The sequence below is a fragment of the Xenopus laevis genome, chromosome 1L (assembly GCF_017654675.1).
Source record: "Xenopus laevis strain J_2021 chromosome 1L, Xenopus_laevis_v10.1, whole genome shotgun sequence".
NCBI lineage: Eukaryota > Metazoa > Chordata > Amphibia > Anura > Pipidae > Xenopus > Xenopus laevis.
Window position 1 is genome coordinate 173,835,721 of NC_054371.1, and position 25,904 is coordinate 173,861,624.

Below are 25,904 nucleotides of genomic sequence, written 5' to 3' on the forward strand. Positions count from 1 at the left end.
CATCCTGTGTTTATTTTAACAAATGTCCTTCTTTCTTTCTACAGTGAAAATGACATTATTGGTATTACCGAACCCCGGCGTGTAGCAGCAATTACCATGTCACAGAGAGTAGCCATGGAAATGAATCTGCCTCAGAGGTAAGAAAATATGTTGAAGTTGGGAAGAACATAAGACATATTGTAAAATTGAGGTTCTTCCTATAGGTGAAGCATAGATAAGCATGAATAAGTAAGAAAAGATTGGGAATTAAAAGCAATAAACATAAAATAATATTATTGTTCTTGCAGCAGCAATTTGTAGGTGCTACATGAGCACATATAAACTTTAAATGTAGAAGTAACAATAATAACGGAAGCACCTACCCCCTAATTGAGAAAAAAGGTGGTGTGCAGGGTCAATAGAGTAATCAATGATAAGGAGAAAGAAAAGAATGACCCATAATTGTCTGCACCACCCACCAAAATTGCCCGTGTTCCTCTATAGAGCTATTAAAATGTAGCTTATATAATAAATGAACACAGCTTTTATAATTTATAAAAAATCAGTGTGTCCAGAGCATTTAAAACTAGCACCAGCAGTGGTGTTGAGGGACCAGCTTCTGGGTATATTATTGGCACCTTAAAGCATTATTTATTTATTATTATTTCAATTTTATCTATTTTATCATATGGTCTTTATGGTTACGGATTAATAGGTCTTCCATGGAAAGCTGTGTAGAAACACAAATCTGTGTATTCTACCGTATCAGATAACCCATGATGTCAACTCTGACAGTAACTATATATTATAATAATACAGTCAAAATATATCAGTAACTCCACCGAATAAAAAGTGATAATTTAGTAGTATGTACTATGACACTTTGTCTCCAAATCATGTAACTTTCTCAGTCCCTTGGTCCAGACTATACAAACTCGATGTTGGTTTCAATTTAGTATCCAACTAACTTCCTGTAATCACAGTCTGATTGGTAAGATATGACTACTATTCACTGCATGTAACGGTATTAGGGAGAATACAGATAGCAGTTGCAACCCCTCCTACTTACATGTCTCGATCCACAAGAGGTGGATTTGAATTACGGCATCATACGCTATTATAAATAGAGGCACCTAATCCAGACGATTGCTGCCTTTGATAAAGCGCAGGCTCACCTAATGAAACTCGCGTTAGCAGCAATCTCTTCGTTTTTAGAAATTGATAGGCAGGGCGTTGGATTTATGCAATTATAGGGGAATCAACTGTTGGAAGGTTACTGTGCTGGTAGTGGAAGGATGGTGTCGGGATCCGAACTGAGCGGGCTTGACAGCCGTACGCTTTAAGGTACCACTACTAGCTATTAACTTGAAGTAACAGTGCAACGAGCGATCTCGCATATACTGTATAGCACCGTAGCAACCGACTGGCAAGCTGCCAATAATATACACTGAAGCTGGTTCCCTTAAAGGAGAACTAAACCCTAAAAGCAGCAATGATCCAGGAATTCAAACTTGTCACAGGGGGTCACCATCTTCGAAAGTGTCTGAGACACTGACATGCTCAGTGGGCTCTGAGCAGCTGTTGAGAAGCTAAGCTTAGGGGTTGTCACAAATCATCCAGCAGAAAATTAGGTTGGTCTGTAATATAAGCTGATGCTACAGGGCTGATTATTAAACTCTGATGCTAATTGCACTGATTTCTGTGCTGCCATGTAGTAATTATCTCTTAATTACTAATCAGCCTTATATTGTGACATTTCTATTCTATGTGTACTGTATATTGTGACATGTATATTCTGTGTACTGTATATTGTGAGTGGGTCCCTAATCTCAGTAAGTGACAGCAGCACAGAGAATTTGCAGTTAGTAGAAAAGAAGATTGGGAGCTACTGGGGAATCTTTGGAGACACAGATCTTTACTGCTAAAGGGCTGTGGTTGCCTTGGGCTTGTACAGAAGCCCAAAACATAATGTACAACATTTCTAGCCTACTTCTTTAGTTTAACTTTCCTTGTCCTTTAACGTCACTGCTTCTGCTAGTTTTAAATGCTCTGGACACACTGATTTAAAAGTTATAATAAAAGCTACATTTTAATAGATCTTTAGATGAACACAGACAATTTTGGTGGGCGATGCAGTCCGTGTGGGTCATTCTTTCTCCTTATCATCACACTTTAAATGTATAAACCTATATTCTGTTTATGGTGTTATTAGCCCTGTAAGCTTGGCTCACTTCACTCCTCCTGTATTACAAAGCAAAAATTATAACTCCTGTAGATGTACATACTGAATATTGATTTTTTCTGAGCACGCCGTAGCCCTTTTAAGTCTCATCATCAGGCCAGCAGTTTAGTTTTGCTTTGTTACTTACAAAAATTTGTGTGATATATTGAGTCTTCTCAGGGAAAACCTTGTGACCTTAACATGGGAAGCATGCAGCTTGTCAGTTATAAGCCATGCCATTCTAATACAGATAGTGCTGCTGGTGGATCTTGACAATTGAAATGAATAACATTAACTTAAAACTGTCATTGAAAAATGTCATTGCATTGTTTCTTTTGCAGTGTAGTCTCATATCAGATTCGATATGAAGGAAATGTGTCTAATGAAACCAAAATAAAATTTATGACAGATGGTGTCCTGCTAAAAGAAATTCAGAGGGTAAGTGTATGTGTGTGAGCAGTGTATATGTTTTAATGATGACCTTTGCTTCCCAAGGCAAAATTGTAATGTTTGCTCTATGGTTCATTAACTAAGCTGTTGCTTTGTTAACATTATCATCCCATTTTTAAGGGTGCCAAGCAATGTGGTGGTATAAACAGTGGGTTTCAGCTAAGATACCTAAATACTGTGTAAAATGCTTTATTATAATATGTAAAAAGTATATTTGTAGATATTTATTTAGCCAGTGACCTTATATCCTTTAATGGGTAATGTACCCTAAGTTCTACCTCTCAAGGACCTTTTCAAGTTCTTATCGAACAAATTACTGAATTACTACAAAAATGTTACTGATTTTATTTTTTATTTTATAGGATTTTTTACTAACAAGGTACAAAGTAGTAATAATTGATGAAGCTCACGAGAGAAGTGTCTACACAGATATTCTGATTGGGCTGTTATCTCGTATTGTACCACTACGGGAAAAGGTTAGAAAATTCCATTTGCCTTTTTAGAATGTTATTCCTCAGAAAATACATATTAATTGTGTTAGAAGTAACACTAAGACAAATTAATTCCCACATTGTAAACTGTACACATTTCCAAAGGCATCTACTGCTGAAGTTAATATTGCATACAGAAATTTGCCTACATTTTGTCCCAGCAACTCAGGGCTGTGCTCAACAATTAGCCAATTTGGATCCAAGGAAAGTTGGAGAGAGAAATGGTATGAGCACAATCAAACATGCAGGATTATGATAATTTACAAAGACAAACATCTCCTGGTTATAACTGTGGGTTACTGTAGGCAGATAATCTAAAAAGTCTGGTGCTAAATAACCCCTCATAATATTTGGATTTCTTTGCAGAAGGGGAGCCCTCTAAAGTTAATCATTATGTCTGCTACATTACGTATTGAGGACTTCACCAATAACAAAAGGCTTTTCCCTGTTCCACCTCCTGTGATCAAGGTAAGTGAATTTCAGTATGTAAAGGCTGATAACGACCTTGCTCTTAGGATGTGTGTAGGGACATGTAGGACTTGATCATATCTATGTTGTGTTCAACACAAATGGGGAAAATGTTAAGATATTGAAGCAGTGGCAATAATTGAGGATGTTTTAGATCTATGTAGATAAATGTAAGCTGCAATGTTCTGTTATTGTCTAACATCTTGCAGTACAAAACATGTTGCTATCTGGCTCAAAAACCTCTGGATAGAGCTTGCAGTGCTTCCCAAAACACTTAAAGGCGCAGAATACCACCTTTTCAATTAATAGCTTTTACTTTTTGGCCTATTGTTTTAATTAGGAGATTTTTTCCCTGTTTACAGCAAAAAATTAAAAAGTGCATGACACTGAAACTAAAGGCACTTTGTGCTTCCTATTAGTGATGTGCGTGTCTGGCGGGTTCGTGATGACTTCTCTGAGCCATTTGATTCTGGTTTTATAGGCCTGCCCTTTTTGTGACATCATGGATGGGGTGGCATGGGTCTATAAATGGAGGAGGTAATCTGGGTGCCGGTCAAGCTTTTCTCGACCCGCATATCGCTACTCCCTGTCCTGCCAAGCAAGGTCAAAACAAATTAGCAGTCCACTGAAAAGCCTCTGTATAGTGAGCTACTCTTTATCTAAAATATAATTGGTTGTAAATGGGTGATGGTAGGGCTCAGTGGAATATAGTAAATTTGTTTTTACCTTGCTTGGCAGTTTGAAACTAATTTGAGGCTTTAGTTTCAATTCAGAATTTCCACTGTTTAGTGCAAGAAATGTATATTTCCACTTTAAAGGGACGGTTCACCTTTTAGTTAACGTTTAGTATGTTATAGAATGACTAATTATAAGAAACTTTTCAATTGGCCTTCATTTTTTTTTCTTTTTTTTATAATTTTAACTATTCCTTCTGACTTTCCAGCTTTCAAATGGGAGTCACTGACCCCTTCTAAAACCAAATGTTCTGTAAGGCTACAAAGGTATTGCTACTGCTACTTTTTTTTACTCCACTTCTCTTCAGGCCTTCTCCTATTCATATTCCAGTCCTTTATTTAAATCAAGGCATGGTTGCTAGGGTAATTTGGGCCCTAGCAACCAGATTTCTAAAATTGCAAACTGGAGAGCTGCTGAATTGAAAGCGAAATAAAAAAAACACAAATAATAAAAAAAAATTAAAACCAATTGCACATTTTCTTAGAATATCACTCTCGTATCATACTAAGAATTAATTTAAAGGTGAAGAACCCCTTTAAAACCATAGTTAATTGAACTGATGTTGAAAAGGGGTTATACTGACTCTCTAGCATGCTACTGACAGATGAATAGGAGAGGGTCTTTTTAGAAAGATAAGTAATACCGTAAGGCCTTAAATACATTCCAGTCCTCACTTTATGGTTCATGTAATTTCCCCCTATAAGGCTAACTGAATATATTGATACTCCTTCCAGGTGGATGCAAGGCAGTTTCCAGTTACTGTTCATTTTAACAAACGCACTCCATTGGATGACTATGCAGGGGAATGTTACAGAAAAGTCTGCAAAATTCACAGGATGTTGCCTGCAGGTAAAAAAAAAAAAAAAAAAATATATATATATATATATATATATATATATATATCTATCTATCTATCTATCTATCTTTTTTCTTTTTTTTTTTGTGTGTAGTCCGGCTATACCCAGAAGAGTATCCTTCAAATTGGTTACTTTATTTGACACTCCACACATATTTCAGCCAATAGGTGAGCTGAATAGGACTATTTTAATTCTAAGCCCTCAGTTCAGCACTTAATGTTAATAAATTGAAACTGAAATGGATTCATTGTTGATAGTACAAATGCAGAAAACAGACTTAAAAAAAATCTGTTTATTCTGCATTCATACAAATCCCAATCGTTATGCAGCCATAGAGTACACTGTTTTAGGTTCAGGAACTTCTGTGTTCATGTACTTATTGGGAAGTGACATGCTTCTTTCTAACAAACATTAACTGCATTTTAATAGTGATCATTTGTCTTTTATGTTTGATTTCTTTTGATGTGTTTTTTTGGGTTTGTTTTCTGTTTATTGCTATAATATTGACTGTATTATGGCTCCCAAACACTTGACACAAATACTTGTAAGTATACAGCACTATTGCCATTGTAGGCTGCATCACTAAAATATGTTTTACTTATTTTGCCAGGGGGAATTCTAATTTTCTTAACAGGACAAGCAGAGGTGCATTCTCTGTGCAGAAGGTTAAGGAAAACCTTTCCATTCTGTGGCAGAAATGTTCATAATGGTGAGTTAATTATACAACTTGCTATCATCTTACTTTGCACATGAAATATTTATTTCAGCGTAAAAATAAAAGGGATTCATTGAAATGCCTAGAAGTTTTTTGCTTTACCAATATGACTAGAATATGCCCTACCAAATGTTTTACTGAAATACAAGGTAGTTGCATCCATATATTCCAATGAAACCATTCTCTCCACTGGCCACCGACCGGCTCTTTTATTTTGTCTTTACTAAGCACCTGTACTACCTTCACAGGAAATTGATAAAACAACAAAACAAAATGATATCCGTCATTTTTCCTACTATTGACATATAGTGATGTGCAGCATTCAGTTTTGAAAGTGAGATCAGTAAAGCTGAAACTGATGTCCTGGCATATGGGGCTCATTTATTAACCAAAGGACATTTTTAGTAAGCCATATATATATATATATATATATATATATATATATATATATATATATATATATATATATATATATATATATATATATATATATATATATATATATATATATATATATATATATATATATATATATATATATATATATATATAATTTTTTTTTTTTTTTTTTTCTTAATATTTCTAGCATTGTTCAGGATGGGACTTATCTGAATAGTTACTGAAAATGCAGTGTGCTTGCTTAAAAGAACTAAAAATAAATACATACTTATTGAATGGGAGATATTGTGCACATTGTATTTATTAATTCTTTCTTTTTTGTGTACCTTATGCATTTCTTTCCTGCCCCTCCCACCTAGCAGAATTCCCTTTTTGTGTACAGTCTCTCCTTATGTGCCATGATCTTTCTTGGCACTTTCATAACCATTCTGTTTTTTTGTTTTTCATTCCATTGTTGTAGTTGCCATATTTCTGCTTTTACTTTTGTAAAATGTATCATCTTATAATATTAAATGGAGGGGGTTGTTATATTTTCCCTTTAATAAGGTTACAGATATATATGAAAACATGTTAATGAAATGCTGTTTTATTGTCACCTCCTGCTACACTTTCTTTCAGTAACAGAGGATGATGAGTCACAGGAAGTTGTGAGAAGATTCAAAAAGTCCAAGCAAAAGAAAACTATGGTAAAAAATGCTTTTTGGCTTTTACATTTGTACTCCAAGCAGATAACTGTTGGCCGACTTTTGGTATTTTGTTGAAGTTCTCATGATCAAGGCTAAGGTGTTTCTCTTTTATGTTCCACCCCCTTTCCATACACTGGCATAAATCATTGTTTGAACTAATACATAAAATAAGTGGAATGTTATTCAAACATGGGTGGGGATTGACCTATCACATTTTTGTATTCTATTTCTATTCACATTTCCCACAAAAAATAATAGCAACTATGTCTCCTCTTGTTTAGTCTTTGTACTAAAGAAAAGATATTTTAGTGAGGACAAGGAGCTGACAGTTGGGACCTGGGGAAAAGAGAGCAAAGTTGCCACAGAGCAGTAGCACTCACCCAGTCCAGCAATTTACATGATATTTTGAAACCACAAATATAATTTTAATTACAGTCAATATGCAGTACAGACTCGCATCCATTTAGGTTTCGTAACTTCACTTTCACACTTATGCTTCAGTTGTCTTTTTAGAAACTGATTAGAGTGGCCCATGGGGCAAATTATCTATACTCCTTTACCTTGCCCCAAAGAAGCTGTATGCCAGCTATGGTTAGAGACCACTGAATTAAAAAAGTGATTTAGACCTAGGGGCCGATTCACAGAGGTCGTAATTACTTAAAGCATTGTTTTGTGTGTTATTTAAGACACATTATTTAAGAAACGGTTCATGTAATAGACATCGCATACGTTAATTCTATATTTCTGCACAGCGGTATTCTAATCGCATTGCAATACTTATAGAATTAACCCTAACGCATTATTCTCTAACATCTTTTAAGCGATAAAAGTATAAAATAGTGCGATAATTACTGTGAAATTTAACACCTCCTAGGAGTAGACGTTACTAAACAAATAGATGTCTTAATAGAGGAAGATGTAGTGAGGAGCTGTAGGGCAGCAATTAGAGACCTTACCTGGAGCCTTACCTACCCCCACAAACACATTTTCATGATACCGTGGCCAGGTCCAGAATGCACTGCGTTCTCTGTCATGGAATTATATTACGTTTCCCAGGGAAAGGAATGACTAGAATACTGTAAAAAGAGACTTCTTCTCTGCCAGTGGTATCCCGAATGTCTTCAGTGCTATATATTGCACTAATAACGTGTGACTATATCAAATGCCCTAAAAAACGCACAAAATAACGCATGCTATAAAATACCGCATGCAATTCAGATAAAATGAATGTAAAAATATCACTTCTTTAGTAAACTCTTAGTTCTAAAAATTAAAGATAAAACTTTTACGCCACGAAATAACCAATACTCACTTTATCAATCTTTTTAATGGATTAAAGCATGCATTGTAGCACAGTAGTACACCAGGAGGTAACATGTTAAAATTCAGAAAGGGTTTTTTTTTTACAGTGAGAGCTGTGAAGATGTGGAATTCTCTCCCTGAATCCGTCCAACTGTCTTATACATAAGGTAGCTTCTAGAAGCAGTTGGAAGGTAGCGAGTGAGGTGATACAGGGTTATTGAAAATAGCACTTCATACAAGTTGATTCAGGGACTGGTAAATTGCCATCTTTAAATCAAGAAGGAACCTTTTCCCATCTGAGGCAAATTAGAGTCTTCAGAAGGGTTTGTTTGCCTTCCTCTGGATCAACTAGCAGTTAGGCAGGTTTTATATAGACATAAAAGTTTGTACTTGATTGACGTGTGTCTTTGCTCAACCTAAATTACTTTGTATAGGTATATGTAAATGTGCTTTTTATCTGTGTGGGTCTATTTACATGATTACCTTTATTCATGCAGAATTTGCCCAAAATTGATTTGGCTAGCTATTCAGCTCAGCCTCTGGATGAAGGTGATGAAGACAGGGAGGCTATTGATGATGAAGATGGCAGCGGATCTGACCTTGACCTTGACTTAGGAGATGGTGAAGCAGAGGAAGGTTTGTTAATGTTGTTTCCTGTCCAGGCTAAAAAGGAAATATAAAAATACCATTATGCTTTCTGTGGTGTAATGAATGATCACATATTTTTCACAACAATTCTTCAGTAATAACGACTTCCTTTTTTCAGATGAGAAAACAGACTCATCTCTCCCACTTTACGTGCTGCCTCTCTACTCCTTACTGGCTCCTGAGAAACAGGCCAAGGTATTGTAAACGGCCAATCGTTTTACTGAAATGTAAATGCATCATATGCATATCAGTTTTATTTCTGGATGTATACAGAAGTCTGGCTGTTTAATTGGCAGTCATCATCCTACTATCACTAACACTAAAGGTGGTTCATAAAAATGTTTATTATCTTTTTCTCTCATGATTTAAGCCTCCAGCGTAAGAAGATTTTGGAGGGTTACAAGTTTCCAGGATTTTTGCACAAGTTTTTTTTATTTTTTGGCAGAAAAATAGCTGTTTTATCTGTTTGGTTTGTGGTATCAGTGTATGTCATGGTTTAGCTATCATTTCTACTGCCCTTCAATAAAAATCTGGTTGTCTTGCTGATTTCAGACTTCTTACATATCCAATCTGCAACCCATCAATTGTAAGGATATGAGGAAATGCAGTCCCTTATTTCCTGTGGCTCTTAATCTGTGCAAAAAGGTCCCCAACAGTGTCATACTGTAATTAATCTTTTTTCTGTTTTATATAAAAAATAAAATCTGGGAAAATCTCTGTGCAGGTTTTCCGCCCCCCTCCTGCTGGTACAAGGTTATGTGTTGTAGCCACCAATGTGGCAGAAACCTCCCTTACCATCCCTGGTATAAAGTATGTGATGGACTGTGGGAAAGTAAAGAAGCGTTATTATGATAAGGTTACTGGTGTGTCGTCATTCCGAGTTGACTGGACTTCCCAAGCCTCAGCCAATCAGAGAGCAGGAAGAGCTGGACGTACTGAACCAGGTCACTGCTATAGGTGAGTAAAAAATAAAAAATTGAACTGAACACCCCAGGAAATAATGATGAATTTCCGACAAGTTTCAGATTCTAGGTTCACTGCATATTGGATTTTTTTTTCTACAGCATGTGGGGGGGGGGGAGGGCGTTTCTGCCTCTGTTCCAGGATCCTAGACCAACTTCTTTAGTACAGAGGGCCGTCATTTTTCTGACCTATATGGTGGAGGGACAATATTGAAAATGAGTGTCGGCCGCTCCCAAACCATGTTACCACAAGAGTTTGAGACCATATCCACATTAATGGTGGCAGCTTCAAAATAAAAAACAAATGGTTGGTGTTCACTGCAAGGATATCACGCATCACTTATGTGTGAAAAAATGTTAATTAAAGCGGATGTAAGGCAAAAAAATAAAATCCCATTTTTGCTTTCTTTATCTCCAATATACTTTAATTAAAAAATGTGTGCCGTTTTTAAAAGAAACCTAACTGTATGCAGTGAAATTCCTCCTTTGTTTTACTTGCTTTGACTGCTGAGGATAGGAAACTTCAGATGGTCCCTAACTGCTCTGCAGGGAGAAACGATCATACTTTCAAACAGCAAGAGGGAGCCCCCCCCACCTTCCCAGAACTTGAGCAGCTTTGCTTGTATTGTCTTAAAAGAACAGTGACACTAAAAAATGTAATTGTTATAAAGTAATAAAATATAATGTACTGTTTCCTTCTACGGGTACACCTGTTGTGTATGCTTTAGAAACACTGCTGTAGTTTATATATACAAGCTGCTGTGTAGCCATGGGGGCAGCCATTAAAAGCAAAGGTTACATAGCAGATAACCGATGCACTCTGTAGAATCCCTTTGTATTCTATTAGAGAGATTATCTGTTACTGCTTGTAGCATGTGCCTTTCCTCCTCTTGTAGCTTGAATGACTACCCCCATAGCTAAACAGAAGCCTATTTATATAAACTATAGTAATCATTCTAAAGAAAACACAAAATTTACCAATAACAATAAATATGTAGCCTTACAGATCCTTTGTTTTTAAATGGGTCAGTGACCCCTGTTTGAAAGCTGGAAAGAGTCAGAAGATAAAGACAAAACTAGAAGAAATAAAAGACATAAATGAGAATCAATTAAAAAGTTTTAGAATTGGTTGTTCTAAAAGAATTGGGCTTGCAAAATTATGTTGATGGTCTGTTCCCCTACAGCCCAACACAGCAAGGGGTTCTGAGTGCACAACAGTCTGAGACACTTCTGATTTTAGTAATGGCTCCTGCAAATAGAACTTTGGCTTCCATAACTAGAGCACTTCCTGAACTAGCTGTGATATCTTTGCAGTTCATTCGGTCAGCCATATTTGTATTTAGAAAGGCCTTATCTGATGAGATTTTCCCCTTTCCTATAGATATCCCCACACAGATTAGTTTGGCATGCCTTCATTTTGGACCAATGCAAGCCAATAAAGGGCACAAGAACCTGTATCAGCTCATGAACGGCCAGCAATGTGCATGAACACAATCTGAACTTCCAAATATAATTTTTGTTTTTCACACAACCATAACTGATTACACAGACTGAAGGAAGATAATGATAGAATGTCTCTTGTCTAAGGGACCCCTTAGGCTTACATGTTTGTGCAATACCTTGTTCCATGTTGAAGCAATGGATTCTGGGACTTGAAGTCCCTCTGCTTTTCAGAGAATCTGTGCACCACCCACTATTAACTCCCACAACCCATCAGTTTTCAGTGAAACAAGGCGAAGGGGGAATTGCAGTACAGGGCTTGCAAAATGGTTCATACAAATAGCAAGGTTTCCTTTCAATCTGATCAGCTGAATCAGGTATATATGTGTGTAAAAAAAAAAATATATTTGTGTTCATGTCAGCAAAGGGGTTATGTACCCTCCCTTAAGTTTACAGAAATTATATTTAGTATGTAAAAGTATCTTTCTTGCCAACAGTCAGAATTGTGTTTTATAGCATGTCTCCTTGCCGCTCAGGACTTCTGATTTGACCTTTTGGTTTCCTTAAATTGAGTATGGTATTTCCTTTTCATTTGTCTTTAGACTTTACTCATCAGCAGTATTTGCTGATTTTGAACAGTTCTCCCTTCCTGAAATAACACGACGTCCCGTGGAAGACCTAGTCCTCCAGATGAAAGATCTGAACATAGAAAAGGTGGGCTTGAAACTTCTCCAGTTTGCTGGATGGGAAATAAGATGGTGGCATGGTATCAGTGGTAGAACCTCATGCCAATGCAATTTTTTCCCCACATATTGGAGTTTATTTACTTATAGGTTGCGTGATCATTCCAAATGTGTTTACTACTGTATTCTTTCAGGTTGTGAACTTTCCATTTCCTACACCACCCCCTGCAGATGCCCTTATAGCTGCTGAGGAATTACTGATATCTCTGGGAGCCTTGCAAGAACCTCCAAAAACTGGCAGGTTGGTTTAACACACACATTTTTAGACATTTACTATATAGTGGACAATTCATTTTTACCATTTGCACAATTTATCCCATATACAGGTATGGACCTGTTATCCAGAATGCTCTGGACCTGGGGTTTTCCGGATAACGTAACTTTCTGTATTTTGGATCTTCATACCTTAAGAAAACCATGTAAACATTAAATAAACCCAACAGGCTGGTTTTGCTTACAATAATGATTAATTATATCTTAGTTTGGATCAAGTACAAGTTACTGTTTTATTACTGCAGAGAAAAAGGAAATCATTTTTAAAAAATTGGATTATTTGGACAAAATGGAGTCTGTGGGAGATGGCCTTTCTGCAGTTCAGAGCTTTCTGGATAACTGATCCCATACCATAGATTTTTGCCTTTTTTGTGTTTTGGCCAGACAAAACGTTTTATTAGAAAATCAATGTTTATTTATTAGAAAATCAATGTAATATTACAAAAATGCTTTAGAAAATTAAGTGTATATGTGTCCCGAAATTTCACTGCTGGTGAAGAATAGCCAAAACAACAACTTTTTTTTTTTTCCATGAATGTGAAGAAAATTTAACACACTGGAAAAAAATTGTAGTCAATTTGAGCAGTTGACATTTGAATAAATCTTCCCATAAATCTGTGGTATCTTAAAGGAGAACACACACCGCCATATTGTTCTAGTGTCCCAGGCATCCCCTGCTCCGCCTTGGGCCATTGAATGTTCATTTCAGAATTTTTTCGCCAGCCTATGTACTGAGCATACAGCGAGCTTCAGGGATTCCTGGGACACTGGAATAATATGGAACTGTGGTGCTCAGAACATTTATATAAAGGATGGAGTGATGGCCGAATCAGACCCATTTCGCTTCGCCAAAGATAAGTGAATGGCAAAAATGCAGTAAAGTCTACAGGCGTCAATTTATTTTTTTTTTTTGACACGCGACAACTTTTTTCCACCTATTGAAGTCTACGGAAGTCATTTTTGCAGCGAAACTAGGCGATGTATTTCGCTCATCACTAATGTCTACTAGAACAGAACACAACACAACTTCCCGCTTTTCAGCTCTCTAACTCTGAGTTAGTCAGTGACTTTAAGGGGGGCCACAACTGATCTTTAGCATTCAGCTCAGATTCAAAAGCAAACCGTTATGACCCATGTGCCCCCCCCCCTCAAGTCAAATACTGATTATTGTATAATAATTTGTTCACCTTATAAGTAAAAAAGGCACCTGTGTTTATTGAAGATATTTTTGTTTCCTCAGACTGAATGATCTCCAGAAAGCAAAACTGAGCAGCCCCATCACGGCCCTCGGAAAGACAATGGCATCTTTTCCTGTTGCACCACGATATGCAAAAATGCTTGCCCTGGGCAGACAGCATGAGTGTCTGCCATATGTTATTACTATTGTGGCAGCAATGACAGTGAGAGAGCTGTTTGAAGAGGTTGACAGGTATGTGTTTAATATACCCACCCTTCATCTGAGTGAGCTTTTTAATGCAAAATTAACAAAGGAAGGGAGGTTAATGTTGCCATATGTGCTTCTCTGTTCATTTATTATTTTCATTAGAAGAGCTGTATAATGCATTTTTTTCAATGTAAGAAAAATCGAAACTAATAAACTGAACCAACCCATTTACGTATGCACCAAAAGCATTGCAGTCCTAATTATGCTATTTTAAAATGCCCCTAACATTACCTAACCAGGTCTAACTGTGCAATGCAGGGAAATCCACTTGTACTAAAATGCCACACATTTTAAAAATATTTATTTGTTGCTTAGAATGACTGACAACCTACCATAGTTACATAGATGAGGCAAATCTGCGCTGGATTTAACTCCTTGGAACAAATTTACACCATAGTGATTACTGAGTCTGCGACATGTTGTATTGAGCCCCATATTCGAGGCCATAGGCCTTTAAAGCAGCTTTTTATTTTGCTTATTTTTATAACGGGCAATAGAAATGGATGCCAGCAAGTGACAGAAGGTGTATGACTTCTGGGATTTGTTTGCCTAAGATAGAATGTAATTAGTATTATGAACCTTTTGCAGGCCTGCTGTTAGCGAAGAAGAAAAAGAATTGCTGAAAGGCAAGAAGGCTAGAGTCCAGCAGATGCAGAGGATTTGGGCTGGACAAGGTTCTGCACAGAAACTGGGGGACCTCATGGTAATGTTAGGTGAGTACACCTTGCTAGCTATGTGTGGCCTCATCTACAAAACACTGAGGCTTCAAGTTTATTGTTGCTTTTAATAATTATTTTACTGTTAAATGTATTTTCAGACAGTATAAATTGCACATGTCTGCAAAAGCTTTCTGCTTTGCTAATTGACTTTCCCATAGGTGCTGTGGGTGCTTGTGAATATGCTGAACTTGCACCTAAATTCTGTGAGCGCAATGGCCTTCGGTTCAAAGCCATGTTGGAAATTAGGCGCTTAAGAGGGCAACTTACTACAACAGGTAAGGAACAATTAAGTATACAACTGAATGCTGTCTGGGTGGAAACTGGGAATTTTGTTGGTAGCAGCCTCTCAAAAGCATTCGTGAGTACACTATACCTGACTTACATGTAGATATTGAACTTTTTTCTTTACAGTCAACTCGCTCTGTCCTGACATCCAACTTTATCTGGATTCAAAAATGAGTCCCCCCACAGAGAGCCAGGTTACCTATTTAAGGCAAATAGTGATGTCTGGTTTAGGGGACCACATTGCCAGGAGAATTCGTCCAGAAGAACTTTTGGATGAGAAGTGGAGAAATGCCTACAAGGTCAGTAACCGACATCCTTGTGTTTCGATATTTCATGTATTGTACAGGTATAGGACCTACTATGCAGAACATTGGGACCTGAGGTTTTCTGCATAAGGGATCTTTCCATAATTTGGATCTTCGTACCTTAAGTCTACTTAAAAATAATTTAAATATTAAATTAACCCAATAGGATTATTTTACCTCCAATAAGGATGAATTGTACTTTCGTTAGGAACAAGTAAAGTGTACTGTTTTATTATTACAGAGAAAAAAGGAAACGTTTAAAAAAAATTGAATTATTACATTATAATACACAAGAGCCATGAATATCCTGTAAATAACACCCTTATAAATGGTGCTTAGTGATGTCATCAGTTATAATCATTTATGTCCCAAGACTCACTGAAACTTGTGTATTATAATAAAGTGCCAACCGGTTGCAAAATATGAGGAAGTCACCTCTGAGTTCCATGACCTGTATGACCCCGTGCTTTTATATGGTCATAGAACTCCTTGGTAATTTATAATACCCTTGTTTTCTACAATAGGGTGTACTTTATTCACTTTATAATGAAGTCTATGGATGGTAGTTTTCCTGTGATTTCTGGATAACGGGTTTCCAAATAACAGATCCTTTACTTTATGCTGCCAAAATGCATGAGTTAATAGTGCTGCTCCAGCGGAATTCTGCACTGAAATCCATTTCTCAAAAGAGCACTGAAATCCATTTCTCAAAAGAGCAAACAGATTTTTTTATATTCAATTTTGAAATCTGACATGGGGCTAGACATATTGTCAATTTCCCAGCTGCCCCAAGTCATGTGACTTGTGCCTGCACTTTAGGAGAGAAATGCTTTTTCTCTGTCGTCTCAGGGGGACACAGGGAACAGCTGGGGTTAAGCTCCACCCTCCGGAGGCAGGACACTTGAATAATTGATTAAAGGGGCGTGACCTAGGGTCTGGCTTAACCCGGTGCTACGCCAACCTAATCAGTTTTTAAGTGTCCTGCTAGGAGGTAGGACATGCACTTCTACATATATATCTACAGAAGAATTCATCAGACAAGGGGTCTCCCCAGAGCAGGGCTACCTGTTTCAACAGGGGACCTCCTTCGTTGGATTCATACCGGGGTCTCTTCCTAGCCCTTGGGCTATAACGACCATCCATTAATACCCACTCCTGCTAAGGATACAGGGTCTCTGGGCCGGTATGACTTCTGTGAGTAACCAGAATTATCTTAACACACTCACTTGCCTGCTCAACCCCCCCCCCCCCTCTGCCTTGCACTTATGCCTGCCGTGGTTCTTCTATGGGGCTTACAACAGGGGGAACACGCAGACTGGCAGGACTCCTAACTGTTTGGAGCCTGTTTGCTTACTTATGACACTCTGGCCCTGCCTGCACGCTGCCCTAAGGACGGACTCGTAGCTCTCAGCAGCGACGCGAGTCTCCCTGCTTCTTCTCCCTGCGCATGGACGCCATTTTCGCTGCGCGCCGTAGCTGGAACGCACACATGCGTTCCACGGCGCCATTTTGGATTCACTCGCGCCGAAAGCAGCGCATTCTCTCACACGCTGCGGGTTACAGCAGGGGCATAGGCGGACAAGTCCTTCAGTCCTGGGATATACTCTCTACCACTAATAGAGCAGTATTCAGCCTTAACAATAACAGCTGTGGCACTTCTCTGCAGGTTCCCAGTACCTTTGCCAAACCTATTCAGCAGGTACCATAGACATTGCAATGGCAGAAGGTAAGTCAGGGGGGCTATTCCCAAGGCCGGGGGGGAGAGCACCAGCAGTGGCAGCGCCAGCTACGGTCACTTATTTCATGTGCACCAAATGCAATGCTAAAACTTCAGGGGTCAGGGCGAGCCTCTCTGCAAATCCTGTTCCAGGGGGCAGGGTTCTGTTTCCATTCCAGGAACCTCTCCTTCAGGGCCTCCATCTGATATTTCTAATATAGAAGACATCACCTTAGATGGGGGCGCAAGCACTTCCGCAGCTCCAACGGCTCCTCCTTGGGCTATTCAGCTATCACAATCATTGGCCTCTCTTCAAAGTTTACCCGCCATTGCAGACAACTTGGGAAAGGCTCTAGCCAAGTTAGGCCAGAAATCCAGCGGCAAACGCAAAAGAGCAGACCCCTCTAAAGGGGAGTCTTCCTTTGTTCCTCATTCGGACTGCTCCTCAGCAGGAGCAGATTCATCTCACTCCGAAGGCGAACTTCCTCTTTCTGACGTGTCTTCTGGAGAAGAGGATGAGGACGAAGCGTCCAGACACCGTGAACCTCAACATGACGTTGACAACATTATCAGGAGTGTTCTAGAAGTACTAAAAATTACTCCTTCACCTGATCAACAATCTCAAGAGGCCAGCTTATTCAAGAGGCAACAAAAAGCCTCTACGGTTTTTCCGGCTCACGATCAACTCATTGCCATAGTTAATGAAGAATGGAATACTCCCGAACGAAAGTTTCAGGCTTCCCGAAAATTCTCCAAATCCTATCCCTTTCCAAAGGACTGGGTGGACAAGTGGTCCATGCCACCTATGGTTGACGCACCAGTTTCTAGGCTTTCAAGAACCACAGCTCTTCCAGTCACTGATGCGGCGGCATTCAAGGACCCTACCGATAGACGGCTGGAGGGTTTCTTGAGATCCCTATACTCATCTGCCGGATCTACACTACGCCCTGTCCTGGCTTCTACCTGGGTATCCAGGGCCATACAGACATGGGCTGAGTCTCTCGTCAAGGACATTCAAGAGGGAGTTCCCAGAACTGAACTTCTCTCCACAGCACAAGCGATCGCTGAAGTCTCTGCATATATGTGTGATGCTACTCTGGACGCTGCCCAGATTACGGCTCGCACTTCAGCTCTATCAGTAGCAGCCCGTAGAACCCTTTGGCTTAAGAGTTGGACGGCGGATATCAGTTCCAAGAAGTCCCTTACTTCACTGCCTTTCAAGGGTCAGAAACTCTTTGGAGAGGAATTAGAGAAGATCATCTCTCAGGCCACTGGAGGAAAAAGCTCTTTTCTCCCTCAACCTAAATCCAAAACACCTTCCTCCTTCAGGCGAGGCAAAAATTTTCGTGGCCAAAGTGGTCGTTACACCAGGCGTAGCAATTCCCCACACCGTTCCAACTTCCGAACAAAGACCGGCGATAAGGGACGTTCAGCGTGGAAACCGAACAAGTTCCATAACAAGCCTCCAGCAGACAAGTCCACTTCAGCTTGACGGGTCACCCCCTCCGGGGTCACGGCAACCAATTGGGGGCAGGTTGCTTCAATTCCGGGAGGTGTGGACAAGACATTCTTCGGACAATTGGGTCAACGAGATTGTGTCGGAGGGGTATCATCTGGACTTCTCTTCCCCCCCCTCCAACAAATTTCTGATGTCCAGGCTCCCATCCGCCCCAATCAAGGCTCAAGCCTTTCTGGACTGTATTTCCAAGATGGAACACAACGGAGTAATTGTCCCGGTACCTCCGCAGGAGAAATTCTCCGGGTTTTACTCCAATCTCTTCCTGGTTCCCAAAAGAGACGGTTCCTTCAGACCAGTACTCGATCTAAAGTACCTCAACAAACACATACGGTCTGTACGCTTCAAGATGGAAACGTTACGGTCTGTAATCCGAGGAATGGAACCGGAACAACTGATGATGTCTCTGGATATCAAGGACGCCTACCTCCACGTCCCTATCTGGCCACCTCATCATCGCTTCCTGAGGTTTGCCTTCAAGAATCGCCATTATCAGTTTGTGGCTCTCCCATTTGGCCTCTCCTCCGCCCCCAGGGTCTTCACCAAATTAATGGCGGTGACTGCAGCCTCTTTGCGCCTTCAAGGGATATCAGTGACCCCCTATCTGGACGACCTGCTCTTGAAGTCCAGGACAATGGAACAGGGCAAATCGGATCTCCAGAGGGCGATCCTACTACTGCAAGACTTCGGCTGGACCATAAACTGGGACAAATCCAATCTCATTCCCAGCTATCAGATGACATTTCTGGGGTTGGAGTTCAACACCCTTTCCCAGCGGGTTACTCTTCCACTGGACAAACAGAGAAAGTTGAGAGATCAAATTCGCCATCTAGCTTCTCTCCAGTTTCCCACAGTTCATCTGGCCATGAAAGTATTGGGATCGATGGTCTCGTCCATGGAGGCGGTACCATTCGCACAGATTCATCTGAGACCTCTCCAAGCCAACATACTGTCCCGCTGGAAGGGAGGTCAACTCTCTCAGAAGATCCCTCTTCTACAGTCGACAAGGGACTCCCTCCTGTGGTGGCTGCAACGGGACAATCTGTCAACGGGCCAATCCTGGGCAATCCCGGATTGGACAGTGATAACTACCGACGCCAGTCTTCTGGGCTGGGGGGCGACATGGGACAACCTATCCGTGCAAGGCCTATGGTCCGCTCCCGAAATACTTCTCCCAATAAATATCCTAGAACTTCGGGCAGTCCGACTGTCTCTCCAGCACTGGACGCGGCAATTGCAGACAAGATCAGTGAGAGTTCAGAGCGACAACTCCACCACGGTCGCCTACATAAACAGACAAGGAGGAACCCGCAGCAAGGCAGCTCTAGCGGAGGCCCAACAGATTCTAGGCTGGGCAGAACTAAACTCAGTAAGGCTGTCAGCCATCCACATTCCAGGGGTGAACAACACGAAAGCGGATTTCCTCAGCCGAAACCAACTAGACCCAGGAGAATGGGAGCTTCATCCAGAGGTGTTCTCCCTCCTAGTCAGTCAGTGGGGCCTTCCCCAGATAGACCTGATGGCCTCCAGAAACAACCGCAAAGTACAATCGTTCTTCGCTCGCGCCCGGGATCCGTTAGCAGCAGGAGTGGATGCCATGACTCAAAGTTGGCACTTCGACCTAGCTTACGTCTTCCCTCCTCTGCCCATGTTGCCCAGGGTCCTCAAAAAGATACGACGATCGAACATCAAGGTCATTGTCATAGCCCCATATTGGCCCAGAAGAACTTGGTTCTCCGATCTACAAGAGATGTCGGTGTCTCCACCAGTGCGACTACCAGCCAGGGACGATCTCCTTCTCCAGGGGCCCATAGCACACCACAATCCGGGCCTCTTCGCTTTGACGGCATGGCTATTGAAGCGGACAATTGGCGGAGACGAGGCATATCTGACGAGGTCATTACCACAATGTTGAAATCTCGCAAACCTACCTCGTCCAAAGCCTACCATAGGGTATGGCGCAGCTACTGGAGTTGGTGCCGAGAGGCCGGGTTCCCTTTTCTGGATTACGACATACCAAGAATCTTGTCCTTTTTGCAACAAGGTTTTCAACTGGGTCTCAAGCTTAGCTCACTGAAGGTACAAGTATCGGCACTATCAGCCCTCTTCCATTCTCGACTGGCCCTCGAAGATACCGTTCATACCTTCCTGCAAGGTGTTGCCCATGTGGCACCACCGTTCCGCCCTCCGATCCCAGGTTGGGATCTCAACCTTGTCCTTGCAGCCTTACTGGATCCTCCCTTCGAACCCATGGGTACTATCTCTGACAAGCTGCTTACCTGGAAGGTGGTGTTCCTGGTGGCGATTTCGTCGGCACGCCGAGTATCCGAACTCAGTGCTCTCTCCTGTGATCCCGCTTACCTGGTTTTCCACAAGGATAAGGCAGTTCTGCGCACTGTTCCTTCCTTCCTACCCAAGGTTGTGTCTTCGTTCCACATCAACCAGGAACTTATTGTACCTTCCCTTTGCCCGGATCCGGCTAACACTAAAGAAAGGCGACTTCATAGTCTCGATGTCGTCAGAGCGCTCCGCTGGTATATAGAGAAATCGAAGACCTTTCGACGTTCCCAACGTTTGTTTGTGATTCCCGAAGGATCCCGCAGAGGCATGGCAGCCTCTAAGACTTCCATTGCACGCTGGCTGAAGGAACTCATCCATCTAGCTTATGTCTCTAAAGGAAGATCTCCTCCTGAAGGAGTGCGTGCTCATTCCACCAGAGCTATGGGAGCTTCCTGGGCATGGCGCAACTCGGCTTCCCTGGATCAGATCTGCAGAGCGGCCACCTGGTCCTCTGTGCACACATTTACAAAGTTCTACAGACTTGACACCTTTTCTTCCTCTGAGGCCTCGTTTGGCCGTAAGGTGTTACATTCTGTGGTACAATAATGTGTTCCGATCTCTTCCGCTCCCACCCTGCTGTTCTCGGGCTGCTTTGTTAAGTCCCCAGCTGTTCCCTGTGTCCCCCTGAGACGACAGAGAAAACAGGATTTTTTGATACTCACCGTTAAATCCTTTTCTCTGTAGTCGATAGGGGGACACAGGGCTTCCCGCCCCGCGGCGAGATGTTGACCACGTTGGTCCATAAGGGAATACTCCCTGAGTTACCGTTCTGCTCATTCAGTTTTGTTTTTTCTTATGCTAGCAGTCTCTTTGGTACAAACTGATTAGGTTGGCGTAGCACCGGGTTAAGCCAGACCCTAGGTCACGCCCCTTTAATCAATTATTCAAGTGTCCTGCCTCCGGAGGGTGGAGCTTAACCCCAGCTGTTCCCTGTGTCCCCCTATCGACTACAGAGAAAAGGATTTAACGGTGAGTATCAAAAAATCCTGTTCTTGCAGGCTGCTGTTTTTCCTTCTCAATGTAACTGAATGTGTCTCAGTGAGACATGGGTTTTTACTATTGAGTGTTGTTCTTAGATCTACCAGGCAGCTGTTATCTTGTGTTAGGGAGTTGTTATCTATTTACCTTCCTGTTGTTCTTTTGTTTGGCTGCTGGGGGGGGGAAAGGGAGGGGGTGATATCACTCCAACTTGCAGTACAGCAGTAAAGAGTGACTGAAGTTTATCAGAGCACAAGTCACATGACTTGGGGCAGCTGGGAAATTGACAATATGTCTAGCCCCATGTCAGATTTCTAAATTGAATATAAAAAAAATCTGTTTGCTCTTTTGAGAAATGGATTTCAGTGCAGAATTCTGCTGGAGCAGCACTATTAACTGATTCATTTAAAAAAAAAATAATTTCCCATGACAGTATCCCTTTAATATTCGTTAGGCAGAGAGAAGCATTCAGTATGCTAATCTGCCCTTGTCCTTACTGCTGTCGAATACTCTTTTCAGTGTGATTGAGATAAACATAATCATTGATATGATTCTACATTATATTACAGACACCCCTTCTGGAAGAACCTGTTTTTATTCACCCAACCTCTGCCCTCTTCAGGCAGCTACCAGATTTTGTGGTTTATCAAGAAATTATGGAAACAACCAAAATGTACATGAAAGGTAAAAATATAAGAATCTGCAGATGGAATATTTGCTTAAATGCTTCTTGTCAGCGCATATCTAGTTATTTACATGATCTTTCCATATAACTGGTGTCTGTTTGCGTCACAGAATCGGTTTTACTGTATAATCTCACTTACTGTTTAAGAAATAAAACCTGGTATTCTTATATATTATATCTAGGTTCAGAGCAAGCATGTTACCTCAGAATTATCCAGTGCAGACAATATGGGGGTTATTAATTAAAGGTCAAGTGTTTTCCTGAAAAATTCAAGTTATTCGAGGGTAGTTTCACTAAAAATGTTTACATGATTTTCTAGTAGACTTAAGGTATGAAGATCCAAATTACGGAAAGATCTGTTATCTGGAAAGCCCCAGGTCCCGAGTATTTTGGATAACAGGTCCCATACCTGTATTATATTATGGCTATAAATAACATCTCCCCAAGGCTTCCCAGTCAGACATGCTTCTTTATACACATAAGCCAACTATCATTTTCTTCCACTATCTGTTGTGGTTTTGTTTTGCTTCCCTCTTCTGTATTAATTCATTGTCTTCTGACAATTCACTTTTACTTTGTACTGCTTGTCTATTGAAATTAGTATTCATGATGTTGTAATACACATTTCTGTATTTAGGGGTATCGGCCATTGAAGCAGAATGGATTCCTGCACTCCTTCCTCAGTACTGCCATTTTGGTAAACCCTTAGAAGATCCACCTCCATTTTACTGCTCAGAAACTGGACGGGTGAAGTGTCACCGACCAAGCACTTTCTGTATGTCGTCATCATCATCATCATTTATTTATATAGCGCTGTCAAGATACGCAGTTCACTTTCTGTATGCAAACATATATCCTTTATAGAACAAAACAACTGTTAACAGTATGCCAACTATTAGCGAATGGTCTAAAGGAGAACTGAACCCTAAAATTGAATATGGATAGAAATGCCATATTTTATATTCTGAACTTACTACACCAGTCTACAAGTTCAGCATCACTATAACAGTAATAATTAAGGCCTTCAAAGTTGTGCATAAGTGCCCCATCTTGTATTATGTTAGGCATGTCAGAGACACTGCACATGCTTAGTGTTCTCTGAGCAGCTGTTGAAAAGTTATTATAATATATAATATACATATAATACACAAAAGCCATGAATATTCTGAAAATTATTTCCTTATAAACAGCTCTTAGTTATGTCATCAGTAATAAATGGAGCTTAGTGATGTCATTTTTGACACGACTCACTAAAACTTGTGTATTCTAATTAAAGTACCCCTTTTATTTATACTATATAGTATTGTGATTTTCATATTCTATATATACTAGGGATGAATAATAATAATAAGTGGCTTTTCAATCATTCTCTTACAGACCGAGTTGGATGGCAGCTCCCTGCTGTTTTGGTGGACTACCCAGAAGGCTTGGATCGCTACAAGCACTTTGCCATGTTTTTACTAGAAGGAAAGGTAACATGCAGCTAATCTTTATATGTGGTTTTGTATTTGTTAAAGAGGTTGTTTACCTTTGAGTTCACTTTTAGTATGATGTATAGAGTGATATTCTGAGCCAATTTTTATTCGGTTTCATTTTTTATTATTTATGGTTTTTGAGTTATTTAGCTATCTCTTCACTAGATTGGGGGACACAGGCATGATGGGGATGTAGATCCTGCAGCTAGAAAAAGGACACTGAATGGGACTCCTCCTGCCCAGGGCTACATCCCCTGCCTTCTTTCTTCGTCTTCAGTTTAATTTGTGTCCTCAGAAGGAGGAGGACTATAGGTCACACAGGAAGCATAGGACTAGATCTACGGGTCACCACATGGCCACAAATTTTGTTCAGCGCCCCACAGCCCTAAGACACCAGGATCCTATGGATATGCCTTCCTGCTCTACTGAGGCTGCAGGCTCAGGCCCCCAACCCTGGAGGGCTGCCAGTTCCTGTTTCCCGGAGGTCAGCGCCAGTGAATCCCCCCCCCCGCACCTATTCTAAGGGTCAGCAGATCAATGCCACCTCCGTTGGCTGCCACTGCCATCGGACCCAGCCACCAGCTCTATCCCCTTCTGCCTCTGGGCTCTGTCTCCCCCAGTTCTCTCTTCTTCTCTCTCCATCTTTTCCTCGCAAAGGTTCCTTCTTCTTCTGCCGGCTCCCATATGACATCATGTCTGCCTCAGCCTCATGCATCCCTGGGGTCTCTCGAGACTCCGGCTCCCTAGTGACAGCACTTCTGCCAGCACCATCTTCCTCCACAGCACATCAGCACAGCCCCACAAAGACATCCCGAATCACCCCATCTCTTATCCTGGTGATATCTCTGATCCTCAGCCCAAACACCGATGCATAATAGGGGTTGGGGGTCTTCCACACCGATTCTCTGTGACGCCATCCTGAAGCTCTGGCTTTAACAGCGTGACTCTTGAAGCCCTAGTACTAGCCAAGAAGAGGATTCCTGAAGTGGTCAATCCCACCATGTTGCATGCCCACAAGCCTGTTTCAACAAGATCTACCACAGGGTATTGCGCATCTTCATTGCCTGGTGTGAGTCTTCAGATATGGACCCTGGACTGAAATATTAAAAGGGAGAGGAACTGAAAAGAAAGATGAGTAGTAAAAAGTAAATTTGTGGCCTTACAGAGCATTTGTTTTTAGAGGGGTCAGTGAGCCCTATCTGAAAGTTGGAAAGAGTCAGAAGAAAAAGGCAAATAATTAAAAAAATTAAACAAAATTAAAAATAATGAAGACAATTTGAAAAGTTGCTTAGAATTGGTAATTCTATAACATATTAAAAGTTAACTTAAAGGTGAACCACCCCTTTAAAAAAGAAGCAGTCTCTAATCCACACTTGCTCTTTTGTCTAGGTGATTAAAAAATTAGGCTCTTACAGAAGCGTTTTACTGTCCACACCAATAACAATGCTGAAGAATTGGGCCAAGTAAGTTGTGCATCAACCAATACCATTTACCTCCTGTTTGTGTCTATATTACACAGTTTGTGTACATACATGCATACATGCATACATACATACATACATACATACCTGTATGCATGTGGTGGCACACGTGGAGATTTAGTCGCCTGCAATAAGTCTTCGCTACTTCAGACGTCTTCAGAAAACCAAAGTGGTGCTTATGTCATCCCACCGGTGATTCACATTCTTGCCAGTGGGAAGGCATTTCAGGGATATTAGTCGTCAGCAGTAGTGAAGATATATTGCAGGCGACTAAATCTCTCCGTGTGCCACCACCCTAAGTGAATGGAAGGGGTAAAAAAGGGAGTGATTGCAGCTCACTCGCTGCTGTTTACAAAGGTGGCAGTACTTTGCCCTCCCTCCGAATAAAGGCTGTTTGGTATGCACCATATTGATGCTAATTACTGTCTATAAAAAATGACTACTCTGCATTAGTTTGGATCTCATTGGTTTAGTAGCCCCTCGAGTTGGTGAATGTTTTCTCTATAGAGCAAATATGACTGCATTTATAGGTACTATTAGCAAACACAGTCGTTAAAATTAGTACTTTTGCTGCAAAGGAAAAAACACTG

The 25,904-nt window shown here is 40.7% G+C and overlaps 1 protein-coding gene across 2 annotated transcripts in view; it reads left to right on the forward strand.

Annotated features, from left to right (window-relative positions):
- The window catches only part of dhx37.L (DEAH-box helicase 37 L homeolog), a 34,869-nt gene that overhangs the window by 7,770 nt on the left and 1,195 nt on the right, over window positions 1–25,904 (forward strand). Inside the window, exons 7-26 of one of the 2 annotated variants that reach the window (XM_041567280.1) lie at window positions 45–137; window positions 2,542–2,638; window positions 3,013–3,126; window positions 3,508–3,609; window positions 5,079–5,193; window positions 5,812–5,910; window positions 6,934–7,001; window positions 8,801–8,939; window positions 9,070–9,146; window positions 9,676–9,908; window positions 11,956–12,067; window positions 12,231–12,337; window positions 13,610–13,798; window positions 14,402–14,526; window positions 14,691–14,807; window positions 14,944–15,116; window positions 22,243–22,357; window positions 22,996–23,133; window positions 23,736–23,830; window positions 25,223–25,296. In XM_041567280.1, the coding sequence (XP_041423214.1) occupies window positions 45–137; window positions 2,542–2,638; window positions 3,013–3,126; window positions 3,508–3,609; window positions 5,079–5,193; window positions 5,812–5,910; window positions 6,934–7,001; window positions 8,801–8,939; window positions 9,070–9,146; window positions 9,676–9,908; window positions 11,956–12,067; window positions 12,231–12,337; window positions 13,610–13,798; window positions 14,402–14,526; window positions 14,691–14,807; window positions 14,944–15,116; window positions 22,243–22,357; window positions 22,996–23,133; window positions 23,736–23,830; window positions 25,223–25,296 (2,382 nt within the window). The remainder of the gene's footprint in view (window positions 1–44; window positions 138–2,541; window positions 2,639–3,012; window positions 3,127–3,507; window positions 3,610–5,078; window positions 5,194–5,811; window positions 5,911–6,933; window positions 7,002–8,800; window positions 8,940–9,069; window positions 9,147–9,675; window positions 9,909–11,955; window positions 12,068–12,230; window positions 12,338–13,609; window positions 13,799–14,401; window positions 14,527–14,690; window positions 14,808–14,943; window positions 15,117–22,242; window positions 22,358–22,995; window positions 23,134–23,735; window positions 23,831–25,222; window positions 25,297–25,904) is intronic. The other variant, XR_005962153.1, reaches the window with a different exon arrangement.